We start from the raw sequence: 19,315 nt of genomic DNA, 5'->3' as shown, positions 1-19,315 counted from the left end.
GCTTTACTTTCTATTTTTTTTCCTCCTTGTGTTGTCATTATCGTAAGTTTCTCATGTGTCGTCATCATCATAAGTTGAGGGGTCCTTTTGCCAAGACAGGTGGGAAGGTAGCCTTGAGACCCTTGACTCTACTTGGTACGATTTCTTTTGTGTTTGGCTTCCTTCACTCTTGTAATTAAAAGGCTGTAAACTGCTCCAGAGTCACCTTGTTCTCTCTCCTCGTTCTGTGATCCCAATCCAACTCTAGACCCTGCCCCAGTTTCAGGTCCAGTGGATTGACACAGTTTCTGCAGAATTCACTACAGTATTGACATCTTTCCCATTTCACGCATGGTGGCTTCCATGTGGTGAGTACTTGCACTCAACAAGAGTGGGAGGTGGACTGAAGCTCAGGGGGTGTCAGGTGTGGACGCCGGGAATTACTGGTGTGGAGCCTTACTTTCAAATACCTTTGTGTCGTTTTCAGTTACTTTTCATGTGACCCTTTTAATTTTAATCTTGCGACAACCCTGTGAGGTTAAAACAGTGTGTTTGCCTACAGTTACTCATTGTTTGACTCATGAATCAAAATGAATTAGAAATTTTTATTTTAAAAAACCTAGGAAAAAAAGTGACTTTTAATGAGATTTTTAAAAGTAATAGGTGAAGGCTGAGGCTCAGAGAGGCAAAATTACTTGCCCAAATCACATGGTAAGTAATGGAGCAAAGGCTGATTCCCAGCAGTGCTGGTAACATCAGCCAGTTCTGACTAGATATTTCTATGTGAACTGTTTTATGTGTAGTAACCATTTAGAATACTTTTGCCGTGATACCAGTTTGTCTATTGGGTGATAGGTATTTCTTCCAAGCTCTTGCATTTTAGAAGGCAGCGAATACCGAGTAAGAAGGGCAGTGAGCTGGGAACTGAGATGGTTGGTTTTCCTGTATTTAAAGAGTAGAAGCACACAGGCTGAGGAACAGCGGAATGGCCGAAGACGTAGAACCACGGCTAGGACAGCAGATTGCCACAGGGGCCACGTGGAGAGAGAAGTTCTTTACCCTGCCATCCCTTGGCTGCAGGCTGCTCTGCTGTTGGGGCTGGGTCTACAGTTGTCCGGTCCTGCTTCCCTGGCATCCAGCACGTGATGCCCTTATGGATCCTCTAACACAATTCATACTAGATGAGAGTTTTTGAACAGCATCTTTCACTGAAAGAAAGAAAGAGAATAAAAAGAAACAGCAAATAAATAATGGAGTGTAAAGGATAGAGAATTATCCCAATTTTAACTGAAGGCTGGTCAGAAATCAGCTTGATGAGTGCAGGTTATAGGGCCCTTCTGGCTAGCTTCAGTTGCCCACTTAAATGCCATTTGGATACTTAGTGGCAATTCTACTTTGAGGGAGAAGCAGTTCCTCATAGAATTTGCATTCAAGTTTTACCTTTGAGTATGGATAAGGAGCCCCTCAGGTCACCCATTTAGCCCAAGACTCTGCTTTCCTTCTGCTCCAGGGCTGTACTGGCACCCTTGGGTTCTCATTCCACCCGGGGCCCCATACGTGAGGAAGGCAGTTTCCCAACTGACCATAAAAATCCTCCTTGCCTGTTACATGCAACCTGAGTTTTAAGCCATCTCAAGCTGACCTTGCAGTTTGACATTTGTGCTTCCTGGGTATCTCAGCAACATGGGTACAGCAGTGAACAGCACAGACAAATCACTGACTTCATGGAGGTTTCATTTGGGTCATTGAGGCTTATATTTTGATTATATTCTGAATAATATTAGCCAATTGTCAATATAAGAATCTATCCAGGATAATATTGGAAAAACCAGACTGTACAACAATAACTAAATTTTGTTACTACATGACATATTGTGTGTTCAGTAAAAATGATGTTTATATGATTTGTATTAATAAAAATAACATGATATAAGTATTATTGTAAATAAGTTAATACAAACAATCAACAGGGAAAATAATGTTTAAATTGCCAAACTATGTTAGAATTAAAGACAGGAAGGAAGTAGGGCCCAGTGTAAAATAGTGGTTTGTTTGTTTCCTTCTGCTCTTCTGTATACTCATATTAGGGCCACCAACTAAATTCCTTTTTTTTTAATACTTTGATCTGAGGGATGTTTCTTGCTCTCCTTATCTTCTGTGTGTTGGCCAGGTTACTTAAACTCTCTATACTCTTCATCTATAAAACGGAGTTAATATCCGATATAGCCCTAAATTAGGGTAAGGATGTTTTCCTCAAAAAATTATCAGAAAAGAAGGAGTGGCCATATATTCAAGTTGTTACTGTTTCTGTATTAGGGATGTTTTATTTTGAATAACAAATTTTGGAGAAAACACATTAGCTTGCAATAACTACAGATAATGCGAGTCAGGATACTTATACAGATGACTAAAACAAGTTTAAAAAAGAGAGAGAAAACAGATTTCACACACATTTAATAATTATTCCTGGGAAGTGATCTTAGAGTTGTAAGTGCCAGATGTCACTGTAAAGTAGCTTTCTAGAGATGACCTCTAAAGGTCATCCAGTAAGTGGTTACATTGTGGAGTTCACCTAAAGTGAATGGATACTGTAGGTTAGGATAGAATTTCCAGTTACAGCATCACACAGATTTAAAAATTTCTGTATTTCAACTTAGGACAGAACTGAAGATGTAATATAACTTAAAATCAGGCTAGTGGTAGCAAAGATCCTAATGACAAATTGCATGTGAAAGCTTGAATAAAATAATTCCCTGAAATGTAAGAGAATAAAAGCAAGTATTTTTTTGTTTTATATAATATGTGATTTTGTGTATGTACAAAATTAACCTAATAAATTATGAGAAGCCATTTGATTGTTTAATCTCCATCCTAAAAGTGTATATATTCAATGTGGCCAACAACTTTTTGTCCCATTGGAATTTATGGATTTAACGTTAGTTATTCAGGTTGCCTTCTATTTAGGTATACCTGATGTTTACTTCTTTAGAAGGTTTTAAGGATTGAATGAAACAATTAATTGGGTATCTACTATGTGGTAAGCACTGGGTAAACAGGAACTAACAAAGAGACCTGTGTGGGATCTATTTCCTGCTCTTTTGGAGCTTTCCTTCTCAGCACAGGCTGGGGTAGGAGCAGAAACTGCTAGTTAGGAGTTACTGAGAAGGGGACAGAGAAGGCCTGGTAGATGAAAACCATCTGGGAACTCCTAAGTCCTAGTTGTGACTCCCTGCCCTCTCCTCCTCCTGCTCCTCCTCTCCCCATCCCCGCCTCTGACCCAGTTTGTGGCATGGAGAAGATGTGATTCTAGACTCAGAGAGGGCCACACCCACCACTGCATACTCTTAGGTCTGCTGACTTTGGTCATCTGCCAAGTAGTCCTAGGACATGTGTAGAGTTTTGCAGGTGATTTTTAATCCCATTTTTACTGAACATGAAGTTTCAAACATATCAGCTTTTTATAATGTGTGCTTCCCAGTCAGCTTACTAGGAGGGCTTGTATGTGTATTCCTTATAAGTGTTGAAAGGTAAACTGAGGCATATTAAACATTTTGAGAGTTTATTTGAGCAAAAATTAATTTGAATCAGGCAGTATCCAATCCACCAGATAGAAAGGAGCACTGTGTTGCTGTACAAAATGAAATACTTTTATAGGCAAATGGAGCAGGAACAAGGAAGTGTATAGTAGGCAAAAAAGCAAGTTGGTTATTGCAAAGTTCCTTTCCTTTAGGGGATGGCAGAGGTCTATCAGGCAGATTACCTAACTAGTGCTGGACAAGTGATTCTTAATTGACTGGCTTAAGATTCATTTCTGGGAGAGTCAAAACTGTAATTAAGTCTCAGTTTGGTGATGTGGGCTTAGTACAAGTGACTCCATTTTGGGCCTGTTGTCTTGTTTTTAATAATTTCCTCTTTCGATCAGACTCTCAGCTTAACTAAAATATGTGATCGAAATTTAAGGCATTAGTCCTACTCCCAGCTACTGCTCTGGAGTTCTTACAGTTTTTTGGCTGAATGTCTGTGTGATATTCACAGGTCACAACATCCTTTAGCTGAATCTCTTTGTGGTATTCACAGGTCATGATGTCAGGTTCACATTCTTTAGGTTGGTCATTCTCTTTGTTCTTTTTCTGACATTCCACTCTTAGGGAGATCATTTACCTGGTGGTTAGTGGCTGCGAACATGCATTTAAAGCTTTTGAGAGAACACAGTGTGCCAGAGAGACTACCGTGATTATTATAAGCAGGATAATTCCCAATGTCTCGAGTATACTTTGGAGCCATAGTCTCCAAGACCCAAACCACTGAAAATCAAGTAAGCCAAAGGCCCTGTGGAAGGAGTCCCTTTCTTAACCCAAGTGGCCTGTTCAGCGATCTTATGTAGCTGAGTCTCAACTTCCTCAGAATTGTCAATCTAAGTGCAGTAAGTGGTGTTGGCCACAACACAAACACCTTGTTGCTCTGTTAAGATAGTCACGGGCTGTCCTATTATCAAAAACAACTTCAGTCTGAGAGTCGAGGGGTTTTTACTGGGCAGTTATTGCTTTAGCAGCAGATTCTGCAATGTCTTCAAGAGTTAAGGAGAGGTTGCTGATCATAGCCTCGTTTGTACTTACTCCCAGGCAGGGTGGTAGCTAATTTTGAATCCTGAATGCCTCCTTGTTATTTCTGTTTGAGTCCATGGCTTGGGACTGGAAAGGCGACAGCCATCGAGGCCAGTAAAAAGGTAAAGGTCTGTAGACTGCAAAGGTGGTTTTATTCTGTTTACCCTTGTCTTGTGTTCCTTTCTTTGATCAGAGCCAGATTCTCTGGGTTTGGCGTTGTTAACCAGAGGCAGGGAAGTGGACCCCCAGGGTTAAGTAGCCCGACACAGTAGAGCGAGGGCTGAGTTTGTTCCAGAGAAACTGAAGCATTGGAAGTCAGGGAGAAGGTTGTGATGGGCAGGGCTACAGAATCATCATCATTGTGGCAAATGCAACAGTCATTTGGAGGTTGGATTACCCTCCTTTGCAGTGGCCTGAGATATGAACAATGGCATCATCTTTTGAGGCCAGAGCAAGGCAGAAGGGACAAAAGAATCATAAAGACCTTCATGGTGTAAGAATTAGGAAAAGGATGGTCAGAGAGGGAAGAAGGAATGGAAACAAACATTTTTTATCTGATGTCTTGAGAGAATGCAGTGCAGTCTACCTCAGCGTTGGCTACTTTTCTTCCTAGTCAGTTTGATTTTGGGGTCTCCAGCATTTGCCAAGGACCAGATGTCAGGTGGAGCCTTCTTCAGTCATGAAATATGCACCAAAGTTTTGACAACTTGTAATTTGGCAGCAGTATCAGTGGTCAAGAGTACATGGTAGGGTTATTTCCATGAATCTCACTTTTATAAAAACATCAGAGTAAAACAATAACTGTATATAAATAACAAAAGACTTAACATTTTCATGGCTAAAGATCTGATGAGAGTACTTTTGATAAGGAAATGTGTTTATTTCTGTGGCATGAAACAATTTAAGGTTGGTAATTGGACGATGAGAGTATTGACAAATTTCTATGAAGTTCCAAGAATTTCTGGAATACTTATATTGTCAACATATATTCACACATATAACCTAAGCAGGTTTATCATCACTTATTTGACAATAATTCCTATGTAGTTTAGCATACTAAATAAACCTAATTAATTTAACATCTCTTTTTTACAAGGTGAGAGACAGTTCCTTTGAGATTTTCCAGAGGTCTCTGGGAAATCTCAAAGTTAGTTTGAAGTCAAAAAGTAATTTTGGGAAAGTGTCAAAAGGTTTGAAATTTGATTAAATAGGATTATAGATCATTATGAAATAATACTTAATTATCTATATTACCAAAGTGACAACAGGAGATGTTAAAGGCAAATATGGAAGGTTACATAGATGTGAACCAAACTTAGCTCTGTTAATACTGATTACTTAGCTGTCTTAAGTAATCAAAGACCTAATAAAGACAGTGTGAAACAGTAAGTTTTCGTGAGACAAAATCTTTGCTGCTCAGGCAGGTTACTTAAAAGGTAAAGAAAAGCCTTTGGTTACAATTTCTAATTAAGAGCAGATGAATAATCTCAGTAAAGTTTGTCGTTTTAACAGAGGGAAAACCAAATTTACATTTTGCACCAAAAATGTACACCAAGGTGGGCTTTTGATGTTAAAATCTATTCTTTAAAAACTTAAATAAATCCATTCTAATCATAGGTGGTTTGACCACACATAAAATTCTTTTCCCAAGATTCCTTTTCCACAAACCTCCTACAGCTTACTTATTTATTTATTTATATAGAGGAAGATTAGCCTTGAGCTAATCTTTTTGCTGAGGAAGATTGGCCCTGAGGTAACATCCATGCCCATCTTCCTCTATTTTATATGTGGGACGCCTGCCACAGCATGGCTTCACAAGTGTGTAGGTCTGCACTTGGATCCGAACTGGCGAACCTCAGGCTGCTGAAGTGGAGTGCGTGAACTTAACCACTACGCTGCCAGGCCAGCTCCTCCTGCAACTTTTTTATATCCATTCAGATTGTTTTCTGTGTCTTTTTCCTCTTTCTCGAACAGTCAATCATTCTACTTTCCCTACTTACTTTTCATACACAGTTGTTTCCTTTCACCCTTATTATTTCTAAATAATTTTAATTATATATGTTGATTAGAATTCTTAACCCTTAGAATCCTTAAACCCCACTGAAAATAAGAAGTAAGCAATTGTAGGCTATGTGTTATACTAACATTCTGTGGATTGGCAAATTTATAAGTACATTTCATAATTTCCAGAAGCATATCCTTCCTCATATTCAATTTCCCAAGGTGGCACAAAACATGTTTGCTAATAGACCCAAATAGTAAAAGACATTCCAGAAATGGATAAACCTATGGGCAGTATTAATGTTTCAGTATTTTATCTTATTTGGAAAGATCTAGATATTCTGTGAATATCTATCATTTAGCTTACCTCAGTATAACTAAAGTTTCAAGTTACCAAAAAGATTTAGAAAACAGTTTTTAAGTAGACATACCATAAAGTGTACTTATTGTTGAAAAGTTCATTTATGAATTTTTTTACCTTACTTACATCTATTTAATTCACTTGTTCTTAACAATTATGTTTAGATTAGTCATGAAAATTTCACGAGACATTAAACAGGTAACCATCATCTTTAGGGGATCTTTCTTGCTGACAAATTCTGTAACAGAGACAACATGAACTTATTTGACTTTTAGTAAACTTTGGTAGAATAAAAGTACTGTATTTAATGTTGATAACTCTAAAGACATCCTGTTTTAATTAAATCAACAAACTTAAACTAGCTTTTATTTACCAAAGATTACCCTACATCGCATGAACTAGGAAAACATTTGGGTTAGTTTCTATATTTCTGAGTGTCCTTAATTTATGTAAATACTTGTTTGTCTTTAAGCCAGTTAAGTAGAGCTCTTTACAAATTAATTTTGGCAATACCATCTGGAGGTAGAAAAATATCACACATTTATAACACACACACACAAACGCGAACAGAGATCTTACAGCTTCCACTTTAAGTTTTTAGTTTTGAGACAGGTACAATAATGCAGAACTCGCTGGTTTATAAAAGAATAGTTGGATACAGAAATGCTTCTGGCAGATGAAATCAGTTAGGTTTACTTGCTCAGATGGCAGATTGCTAACACTTTTTACTAATTTTTGTAGAAGAGACTTTTAAGATTTTTCATAGGCCTAGTTTTCAAAATAGCCTTTTCCCCCCTTTCTGATAAGAATTCCCTTGGTTCCTAGAGAAGACCAGCCCCGGAGAAAGAATGCAGCTTCCACCAAGAAGGACTTGTCTCCCAAGTCTAGATGTTTTACACTATCTGTAAGCCGTTTGAGATGAGTAGGGGAGGTTTTGGGGTTTGTAAAGAGGCTAGGTAGACTTTGAATTATTTCTAGAGCTACATTTCTGTTCTTGTAAAGACTAGATTTGTAAGACAAAGTACTTGTAAGACAAGTACAGTTTTTTTAACTTCGCGGAGAATTGGGTTGTGACCTGAATGATACGGAAGCTGACCCACCCAGCCAACTATATTATCCTCAATTTTCTTCTTTATATCAGGGAGAAGATCTTCGACTAAGAAATCAAAAGATTCTTATGTTCTAGCTTTAGAGCTGCGTGTCTTTCTTACGTTTTAGTAAATCCTTCCACAAAAGGCTTCAGAATGTTTTTCTTTCCCTCTGGGTACAATTTTATTTTAGCTTAGAGGAGAAGGTCTAAAAAAAAGTTCCTATCAGTCGCTGAGTATGCGCGTCCAATTTGGGCAACTTCTCACTGTGGAGTTACTTAAAAGTAAAAGGGGCTGGCCCTGTGGTGTAGTGGTTAAGTTTGGCATGCTCTGCTTTGGCAGCTCAGGTTTGCGGGTTCAGATCCTGGGTGGAGACGTATACCACTCGTCAGCCATGCTGTGGCAGTGACCCACATATAAAGGGGAAGAAGATTGGCACAGATGTTAGCTCAGGGCAAATCTTCCTCAGCAAAAAAAAAAAAAAAACAAAAAAAAACGTTTCAGCTGGGACAAACAGTAAGCAGTCCTGGCAATACTGCACAACCCTTTGGTTGCAAGAGGCATCCTCAAAGAGGGTGCAAAAGATCTATCCTCCTAAGATCCAGAGCCACTCCCAAAGGTGGCCAAAAGAAAGACTTAGTTTCCCTGAGGGCTGGCAATAGACTCTAGCCGCAAATGGAGTACAACCCACATTTCTGTCCAGCCATACCTAGCCACAAATGGGGTACAACTCACATTTCTGGCTGTATTGTTGGGGCCAACAACCTCATGGTTGCTCAGCTAAGTTCTTAGGACACAAGATGGGACAAATGAAAGGTGCTAGCTGTCCCTGGTAGAGAAAAGATCAACAATCAATGGGCACCTGAAAGCTAATTCACAAGTCACCACTCAAACACCTAATTCTTAGAAGTGTTTTTTCCTGCCAATCTAAATTTGGAAAGGAAGAGATAACCTGAAACCTCCCCTTCCTTCGACCAGGCACGACCGATAGAGATCTGGGAGAGCTGGCTTTGGTAAGAATTCTCACCCTCTGCCATCTTCTGCCAGGTTTCCCAGGATCCTGTCTGCAGTCTCTGGAGCGAGTGGGATGTCCCGCAGGCCTCATCTGGTAGCAGACACTGCAGAGCAGGAATAATAATTCTCCTTCTGTCCCCTGTAGTGAGTCCCTGGCTGAGACCCCCTTCTCTCGGACATTTCCTAAGTGGATAAGCTTAAGTGGACTAAAAGTTCTCCTCTTGTGGCCACTGTAATTCAAGATTATCTTTGGAAAGATTAACCTGCTTGTTCAGCCTTAAAACAGATTTTGTTTACCTGAGACCTCATATTGGAACCAGTCCAGTTTGTCAGACCCAGTTCAACCCCAGACCCAGTCCAGTTTCTAAGTTGGACCCAGTCCAGAAAAAGAACTGCCCAAATAAAGTCTGAAAGCTCGTAAAACAAAAGGATTCAAGAGGGCCTTCCCCATGGCCTCTAGAGGCAGTGAGAAAGCAGCGAGCTCAAGGGGCTCAGCAGGTACCCTCCTGGTTGCTCATTGCTCCTGGGGCCATTGGGGGTCTCCTCCAGTTCCCTCTTTTGACACCAGAACTGCTAAAAGATAAACTGAGGCATATAAACATTTTAAGAGTTTATTTGAGCAAAATCAATTTGAATCAGGCAACATCTGATCTAGCAGCTAGAAAGAAGTTCGCAGGAGCTGTACCAGATAAAAGACTTTATAGGCAGACGGAGCGAGAACAAGGAAGGTATATAGTAGGCAAGAAACAGGTTAGTTCTTGCAAAGTTACTTCCATTAGGGGACGACAGGGGTCTCTGCTGACCAGGTGATTCCTGAGGGACTGGTTTAAGATTCATTTCCGTGAGAGCTGAAACTGTAATTGCTAAATCTCTGTTTTGTGATGTGGGCTTAGCATAAGTGACTCCATGTTGGGCCTGTTGTCTTGTTTTTAACATAACTTACATTTTGCTTCAGAGTGAGTGTTTTTCTTTAAACAGTGTTTCAGAGTATGGAGCTCCTGCCATGACTGTCGTCATTACCAGTCTCAGGATTGCACACCTCTCCTCTCTGCTCACTTGGACTTACTTTATGTTAGATCTTCCTACATTCTGGTTATCTCTCTACATTAACTTCAGTTGTACCATATAACTGAGATAATAGACAAATGTATAAAATCTAAATTTTTATAACCCTGAAATTGGCATTGAGTATTTTCTTAAGATCTAAGAAGGAGGCTTAAAAAATAAGTAAATTTGAGATAGGAAAACTGGCCTCTTATTTATTGGAATTGGCTCAATGAAAGAAAGTTATTTCAAATGAGGAATTTTTGTTCCCAGTTCTTCTGAGAATCTTGTCTTCTACCTGGATTTAATAATTAATAAAATATCAGATGATATGGTGATAAAAATTGATTTGTAAAAAAGTTTTAATTCTAAAATGTCATACTAAATTGGATAACAATTTGCTTACCTGTTTATATTACTTTTTTGAAATTTTTGAGAAATAATACATTATATCAAACAATTTTTCACCTACAGCTTGTAATTTCTAAACTAAAGGGACATGCTAGTGTCAACAAAGTCTAGGAATACATTACTGATTTGAAATTTTGTTCCTAATGAATAATTATTCATTTCTCTTAAAACTTTGTTAAAAAATTTATACCCTGGATTTGTTTCAGTCAGGTGTGGTAAGACACACAGACTTGGAAATAATTGTCATGAAGGAAGAAGGAGGCATGGCACACGGCACACTTGCAGGGTCCCACAGGGAAGTTGGCAGAGGGGCGGGGGAGAGCTTAGCCCGGCCTCCCATGGAGTTTTTGTGGGAGGGGCTGGGTAAGGCAGGGTAGGTACCTGAGAAAATTTAGGACTGGATAGTTTGAATAATTGAACAGGTTCTGGTCTCTGGTGGTGGTTCCTACTTGCCCAGTACCAGGCCCTAGGGTGATTTAGGGTGGGGGAAATACTGTCCTAGAGTGTGAGAGGTGGGTGAAGGGGATGGTTGGGGGTGTGACTCTGGATTGGCTGGTTATATAGCAACAGTGTGCTCCCAGGGGAGTCCTTTCTATTTCCAGGTCACAGCCAACCCTGGGAGGAGCTGCCTCTTCAAAGCCCCAAGTGCCAGACCATCAATACAGAAAATATGAAAATATAGTCAATATAAACTTGATGTTAACATTCACTATGTTTTATAGTTTAAATTTCATACTTTGTTCATTAAAAAACATTGGTTGCAATTGGTGGATTTACTTTTATTTATAAAATAGTCCTTTAAATTTGAATGAAAAAGTACATTTCATAAATCTAGCTGCTTTTTTGTTGGTTCAGTCTGTCAGGGATATTTCTAGAAAAGCAATTATATTTTACAGAAAAGGTATAAACACTGTTGGTGGTGAATTTTTTAATGGTTCTCTCCTCCAAATATTATGATATTATCTATCCTTCAAGGATAATGGTAGTGGTATTAGGTTACATTTCAGAAACAAAAACAACCAAAACAAAACAATTGAGGAATTCAGGATGCCACTGTTATCAACCTAAATAAAGAGGCAAGCCCAAATTACCAAAAACTGAGTTTATTTGGAAATAGCAGAAGAGTTGCAGTTTTGGAATGCATGCTGTGGTAAGCTACAGGCAAGTCCATTGAGGGTTTGAGGTAGATGGTATTTATGACGAGGAGCGTAAAGAGGGGCAACAGCCGGCCTCCAAGCAGTAAGTTCATTGGCTTGAGGATGGGGAGAGATTCTCGGCAGGTGTTCATTGATCAGGTGATAGGTCTTGGTCTTCTGAAAATCAGGCCTTTATGGGAAATCAGCCTCTCGGTTGTTAGGTTCCCATCTTCTGAGGGCACATGCATGAGATTCTCCATTTCATATTTTCCGGTTCCATTTTCGATTGAAATCCTTACACATAACCCAGTTATGGACTCAAGTGCTGTCTCTGTACATACGTCTTTTAGAGATGGTGCCCATGAGAGATTAGAGAATATGCAATAAATTTGTTTTTGTGCTTTACTTTTTGAAATGGTGAGTTTTAGGGTGTCAGACAAAGATAGTGTCAGTTAAAGCCTAATGTGAAATCCTAGAAGTTTAGAAATGAGGTGTTTGTGTGATCGAGACATGTTTATTTCCTCATGGTCACTTGTAGTTGCCGTTGAGGGGACCATCCTCATTACCTAGCCTTTATAATAGCAGTAACTTTGTGAAGCACCCTCATTTGTGTATTTGAGTTTTGCTTTTTTCTCTGTACCGTTATCCTAGAAGCTTGCAGGTTCGGAGCCTTGGAAGAAGGTGATGGGAGGAGCGTCTCCTGTGCTCCCTCATCCCCAGCGGCCGCTGACCGTTCTGTCTGTAATAAGACAGCATAGCTGCCAAGTACTGGGAAGCAGTATATTTTGCTTTTTCTTGTTTCCCATGGGGTCATCCATTGACTTTGAGTTGGCATTGGAGAGGATGCAGGCGCGGATGATGTAAAAGTCATGATAAATAGCCCAGCGCTCAGGTTAGCCTTTGAAACTATAGGGAAATTGTGGCCTTTAACTATGTATCAATTAGGATCTTGGAGAGTTGCATACAATAGAAGACTTGAGTTAAATACTTGAACTAAAGTTTTATTTCTCTCCAAGGTAAAAGAAGATGGGGGTAGGAGGTCTGTGGTGGGTGTGAGAACTCTTTCTGTTTTGCCTCCCCAGCTAATGGGATGCCCACAGTTAAGGATGGCTGCTTCAGCTGCAGCCTTCTTCCATATTCCAGGCAGAGGGAGGAAGAAGTTGGGGAGGGCAAAGGATACATGCCCCGTTTCGTCCTCTTGTAAGGAGCCTTTCTTGGATGACGTGCCAGCAGCTTCAGCTTACGTCTCATAGGGAGTTGGTGATTCCTGCATGGGTTAATGTTCGTATGAAGCCAACAAAGGTTGTCCTTTCTGCTTTTCCAACCAACTCTGGAAAAATAGCAGCTCTTCTTGGAGAGGTTTTTGAAAAGGGAGGAAGCTGGCAGTTTTAGTTTAAAAAAGTAACAATAATACTAAAAGTAATGATTATAGTACCAATAATAATGATTAACCTGGAGCTTTTATTATATACTAACTGATAGTCTGAGTGTTTTATATATTTCTATGCATAGTTCATTTAATTCTCAGAACAACCCCATTGTTTTCCTCATTCTTTTGGAGGAGGAAATTGAGCCCCTCGGAGGTTAAATAACTTGCTTATAGTGACATAATTGGAAAGTGATGGAGCCCAGATTACAAATCTAGATTGTGTGCTTTAACCACATTTTTATATTCCTTTATAATTTAAAAACCTATAACTCAGAAATAAGCTGAAGGATTTTAAGCCATTGGCCCAAGGTCAGTCAAGTAGTCAGCACTAAACTTCTACTCCTGGGTGTTACTTCCATTGGCTTGGTCTGCTTTCTCTGCGTATATCCTCTTATATTTGGGCCAGTCTTCTTGAGAGGTGGCTATTTTTGGCTTGCTGTGGTTCTAAATCCCATCATATTCTTCCTTTAGAATTCTTTTACTTGACGTGGAAGCTCCCAGGAGTCAGTGTAGCTTAGTGGTCAAGAGGGTGGACTTGGCAGCCGAGGTGCCCGTGTTTGAATCCTGCCTGTGCCACTTTTAGCTGTGTGATCTCAGATAAGTCTCATAATCCTGGGGCTTCAGTGGTCTCACCTGTGAAGTGGGTTAGTTACAGTGTCTGTCCCACAGGGCCGCTAGCAGAGGGAGTTGAGGTAGTGCAGTGAAGCTGCTGGGTACCGGGCCTGGAACAGAGGAGGGATTTTAGAAACGCTTTCTATTCTGATTATGTTATTTATCAGAAGTGAACTCCAAATTAAACTCACCACATTTTCTAGCACATATTGGACACTCAGTAAATGTATAAGGAGTGAATGAAAATAACCATCAATTGCTTTATATTGGCCTCTCCTTTCTATACTGGTTGGAATATTAAGGTTAAGAAGATGAGTTATTTTTAATGTTTGTATTAACCTCCATTACCAAGACTAAGGACCAGTATTACATTACGCTGTTCATCTTGTGTGATTTCCACGTCACTTTTCTCATCCACAAAACTATTAGTTTTACATTTAGTATTTTCATTGAGGTTGTGTTGAAAGGTATTGCATACATCCAAGGTAGTATTAGTGATGTAAGTTTATGCCATCGTATTTAAAGCCAGATGTTAATGTCTTTGCATCCTTTTCATGTCACATTTTCCAAGTAATATCGATCACCCATTAAATATTAATTTAATCACAGGAATGGTAATGTGGTCATCAGTAAAATGACTTGAGAGGCAGTGTCATTTAACAGTGAGATGAGGACTAGGGAAGCGGGATTTATATCCTCCTGCAGCAGTTTTTCAACATTATATTTGCTTTTGCCTTTGCTGTTTAAATAACACAAGAATTAAATCCTTTTAAAGGGAACGCGTCCATCTCCTTTCACGTGTCACTCTTGTCAGAGAAAATGCTGCATAATACTAAGATGACAGCCCCACCTCTGATGTCACCAATGATGGTACGGTCCTCTCGGAGCCTCTGCCGGGTTCTTGCTGCTGCACGGGGACATGGTTACATTAAAGCTAACGCCCGTCATCTCAGTTATCTCCCTGGAAGTAGTTTCACAAATATAGCAAAGCCCCACGTTGGTTGTTTCGGTAAGCTACCAAGGCAGAGAGCGAGAGGCAGACAGGGAGAGCGAGCGCGAGCACAGGCTGCTCAGCCTTTGTGAGCAGGGCTGAGGCGGCAGCTCCTCTCAGCTAGCTCCTGGTGCTCAGAGTGCTTCCACTGACATCACCGTGGGCAGTGCAGGGCGAAAGGGGCTGCCAGGAAATTTGAAACTAATTTACTTCCAGTTGACTGGAACAGCAGATTTTGAATTAGCTGGCTTCTTTCTAGCTAACTTTTCTCAAGCGTTAAGCTGATGAACTGGGCATTTTCTATGATCAATGGGTAACTGCTGGAGCTACAGTAATCTCTGTGAGTAACCTCTATTTGTAGGTCTATGCAGGCAAATAGATTTTTATATATCTCTCTCTTGTAAAATGCTGCTGTGAAATGATCCGTCTGTATTATTGACTGCTTTTGCTTACTAGTCTTGTCTTTTGACCATCCCAGTAGGAGACTCCTGGGGCTAGACCAGGTTTGGCTGAATCTCGCCATAGAGAAGAGCATACTGCATCTATTCAGGGATGTCCACGCCACCGCTTTTTAATTCCCAGTCATCAGAATGATGCCACCTGCCCCTAGAATGCTTTTGCCTAGCACCTCACCTGGCTTTAAGCTAGAATGTTTATTTTAGCATCTGACACTGGATTTTCCAGAATTTTTATTTTTAAATAGAAAGCAGAATATTATTCTTACCTGTAATTTTATTCCCTTTTTTTTGTTGTTGTTGAATGAGCTTTCCTGGGAACACAGAATTCTGTCAGCATATTTCTGCTCCCTGTTTGTGATGGTATTATATAGAAAGAAAGAGGAAAACGGGCTACCCCTGTAGTTTCATAAGGACATAATATTGTGGCGCTGTATGGGTATAGGGGAGGAGTTTCTCTTAAAGAGCTCAGACTCCTTTCCATGTGCACGCCAGAAGTATGGCTCTGGCTGAATAGCCTAGAAGAGAACAAGGTTAGCCACAGGATAGCAGCAGGAATGTCCTGTGAACACTGTAGTTGTGGCTGAGGTAGTCTCTATTACAGGTTTATAATAGATGTTTAACTCCTGAGTTTACACACAGGGGTGTCTTTTTCCTGTCCATTGAAAGTGTCACTTTTAGAATAATTCAAGATTTATTTCTCTCTCACCAGGGAACTTGACTTTAAACTTTATGTAAAATTTGCATTTTCAGATATGCTTGGAATTATTGCTCATGTCAGTTTGCAGCTTGAATCCTTAAAACTGTGGGTCTCCTATTGAGCATAAAAGCAACTGAATGCAAATATGGATCAGCTGAAGCTTATTGCAGGCGGAAGGCTGAGTGAGGGTGTTTACTGCTGCACCTCCCCTCTGTCTGACACACGGCAGTTTCTAGAAGTCCACGGCTGTAGCTGATCATCACTGCTAGGAACTCAGCTGCTTGGCATTCATGATTTTTTAGAAAAAGAATTGTATAAGTATTTTGAAACATCAGTTTCAATTTCTTAAATATTAAAAGGTTTCATAAAATATTTTATATAATAATTTATATTAGCACTACCATACCCATGTTAACTTTAGCAGAAGAGAGGCTGCTGTGAGCAAGATTGGGAGTTATTTAAAAGTTTAAACTTTTTTTGCTTTTTAAAATAATGACAAAAAGTCAATGAAGATCAGAGAAATTTTAAAATTGGGTTTTTCAAAGAGTAGAATGGTGGTTACCAGGGGTTAGGGGGTGAAGGAAACGGGGAATTATTGATCAAAAGATGCAAACTTCCAGTTATAAGACGAATAAGTTTTGGGGATCTATGTACAGCATAATAATTATAGTTAATAATATTCTGTTGTATACTTTGAAGCTGCTAAGAGACTAGATCTTAAATGTTCTCACCACAAAAAAGAAATGGTAACTATGTGACACGACAGAGTTGTTACAGCTATGGTGGTGATTATTTTGCAGTCTGTAAGGATCAAATCAACCCACTGGACACCTTAAACTTACGCAATGCTCTATGTCAATTATATCTCAATAAAGCTGGAAAAAAATTTTAAAAAAAACCTGGGTTTTTGAAAGTGTGGGTTCCTAAACAAGAAGAAGTAGTTGAAAATGGATAGAATTGATGAAATCAGAGGAGCAGCTCTGATTGGAAGAAATAAGGCTGAAAGGAGAAGCACAAAGTATAGATATAAAAAGAAACAAAAATTATGAGAGGTGGATGATGGATAAAAGCAGGGAAACCTACTGTTGGAAAAAGGAAGCTAGCTTTAAAAAACAGTGATTGTAAAGCTTGCTTTAGTTCAGCTCTTCAGCTTGGCGTTGCTTCTCCATGATGAGTAGCCTTGCTCTGTGCACGGGCAGAGACTTTGGTTTAAAATCAGTGGGCTGTCCTTACCTCACTCATTTCACCTCTGTGTGCAGTGTCCCTCCACAGCTTACAGAACTGCCTCTGAAATTGACTGGTATGGTAAGCCAGTGTCACTTCCCCAGGGATTAGAATTGAATGAGAGAAATTGGGTTCAGAATCATTAGCATGTGAAATTTAGTTCGCAGTAAGCACAGCTGTAACTATTAATCACTTAGGGAAGGGGTGTCCAGATAATGGAACAGTCTGTTTGTGTGCACATGCTGATGGCTTGTGCAGTGTTTGGCAGGCCTTTCCCTGGTTTTCACAGCATATAAATGCCTTAAATATCTGTGCTTTTAGAGAATTGTTATTGACCAGACAATAGCCAGCGTCCTCAACTCCGCACTGTAGCCTTCTCCAAAATGTGACTTGTTAAGGTGAAGAGGGTGTACCAAAATATAACGTACTTAGATTACTCATTTAGTAAATTGTGATTACTCAAACTCGTTTTCTGTTATTTTTATTATACTAAGTATATTTTCTGTCACGTAGTAAAAATGGATTAGATTATTCTCTCTTTTTTTTTAATACAACTTTTTTTATTTCATTGCAAATCTGAACCATGCATGCATCACTGTGTTACTGGAGGGATTTATTGATTATTACACATAAAAACACTGATCATTACTATTCACAGTTAAGGATTATGGCTACTTATGGGTGAAATGTATTTGAGATTTTTTTGGCTCTGCAAGGCTTACTTTTTACATTTGCTTGGTAAATTGGACTTTTGTCTTCCAATTTTTTTTGTTGATTTATGAAATTTCAGACTAAAGGGCACAAAGAAGTCACACTTCTGTCTATGGGACTGAATTCCTTGTTCACAAGTCAGAGGGAGTGTGTCTGTAAACATGTTTCTGTAAATTTTCCAGTGTTAAAATAACTTAAGAATTCATAGTTCTTTCATCATGGTAACTGATTAAGTTTGAAGGTGTTGGCTGACTGATATTCGTTAGGAATCAGAGGCCCGTGGATGTTATTGTGCTTATGAACAACCTACATGGAAAGGAGAGAAGACGTGTGATACTGGGTTGGCCGTGACTTGTCAAGGATTGAGAGTTTGTTGAATTTTACTCATGGAAAATAGATTATGGACCCTTAGTGCACTCTCAGAAGTTCCTCATCAGAGAATTTGCCCAGGCATTTTTATTTTACAAGTAATATAGCCAATGAGAAGAACACTAAAAGTCTGGGAAAATGACCCAGTTTTTAAAAATTGAAAAACCTTCCCTTTCCCTCAGCCCTTTTCCTTTAAGTCCCAGTGTAATTTTTTTAGGACTGTGGACAGATGTGAATGTACAGGCTTTTACTAATGCTCATTTACCTTTGCAGTAATTTTAGGATTTTGTGGTCTTTTTGCATAAGTGTAGAGTCATTGACCATCCATTGTGAGAGAAGTTTGCTGTGAGCCGTAAGGTAAAGAAGAGGTCCTATCACAGTAGAGGCGACACTCTTCCTCTCTTGAAAAGTCTCTTGGGTGATTGGAGGGTACAGCTGACCAGAAGGAGCAAGCCTTTCTTTTGGTGGGAACGGAACTGTGTGCGTTCTTCAGTTGTTGCGTATGTGATTAACACCTGGACCTTTCTTTTAAGAAGTGGGAACTCTTGAGATTATCTTCTACAATAAAAAGGAGCCATTTAAGTGTTGTCAGAACAACTTCTAGATGTTGTTATAGTTCTCTGGGGAAGGTCTTATACTTTAATGTGTGTGCAAATCACCTGGGGATCTTTTCAGAAATACGGATTCTGATTCGGAAGGTCTAGGAGGGCGCCTGAGTCTTCGTGTTTAACCAGCTCCTCAGTGATGCCTATGCTACTGCCCCAAGGCCACGCTTTGAGTAGGAAAGTTCTAGAGCAGTGCTTTCAAATAGAATTTTCTGTGATCATGGAAACATGTGCTGTATCTGTGTGGTGCAATATGGTAGCCACTAGCTACATATGAGATTGAGTACTAGATTTTCAATTTAATTAATTTAAATAGCCCCATATGTGGCTGCAACTACCATATTGTATAGCATAGCATTTAGAGACTAAGATAATCGAGAAATTTATGCTTCATAGTAATAGCCCATGTAGGATCATGTTGGTTTCTAGAACTGTTGCCGAGATCATCTCCGCTTCGCTTGACACTGCCTACACTTCGTCTGCTGTGGACAAGTGTATACAGATGGCGTGCTGATTGCAAGCTCCCTGGTGGCAAGAGTCACGCTGGCCTTGTTTGTTGCTCTGTTTTTCAGTGCTCACCG

The 19,315-nt window shown here is 39.6% G+C and overlaps 1 protein-coding gene across 21 annotated transcripts in view; it reads left to right on the top strand.

The window, feature by feature from the left end:
* Positions 1-19,315, top strand: part of PSD3 (pleckstrin and Sec7 domain containing 3) — a 655,493-nt gene that overhangs the window by 296,795 nt on the left and 339,383 nt on the right. The window contains exon 1 of one of the 21 annotated variants that reach the window (XM_070499761.1): positions 14,899-15,010. The exons of the other annotated variants lie outside the window; for them this stretch is intronic. Within the exon in view, the coding sequence (XP_070355862.1) occupies positions 14,980-15,010 (31 nt within the window). The 5' untranslated portion in view covers positions 14,899-14,979. Of the gene's footprint in view, positions 1-14,898; positions 15,011-19,315 lie in introns of those variants that run through there. 21 annotated transcript variants of the gene reach the window in all.

Source organism: Equus asinus, chromosome 27 (assembly GCF_041296235.1).
Source record: "Equus asinus isolate D_3611 breed Donkey chromosome 27, EquAss-T2T_v2, whole genome shotgun sequence".
Lineage (NCBI taxonomy): Eukaryota > Metazoa > Chordata > Mammalia > Perissodactyla > Equidae > Equus > Equus asinus.
This window is presented reverse-complemented; position numbering and strand designations above follow the sequence as displayed.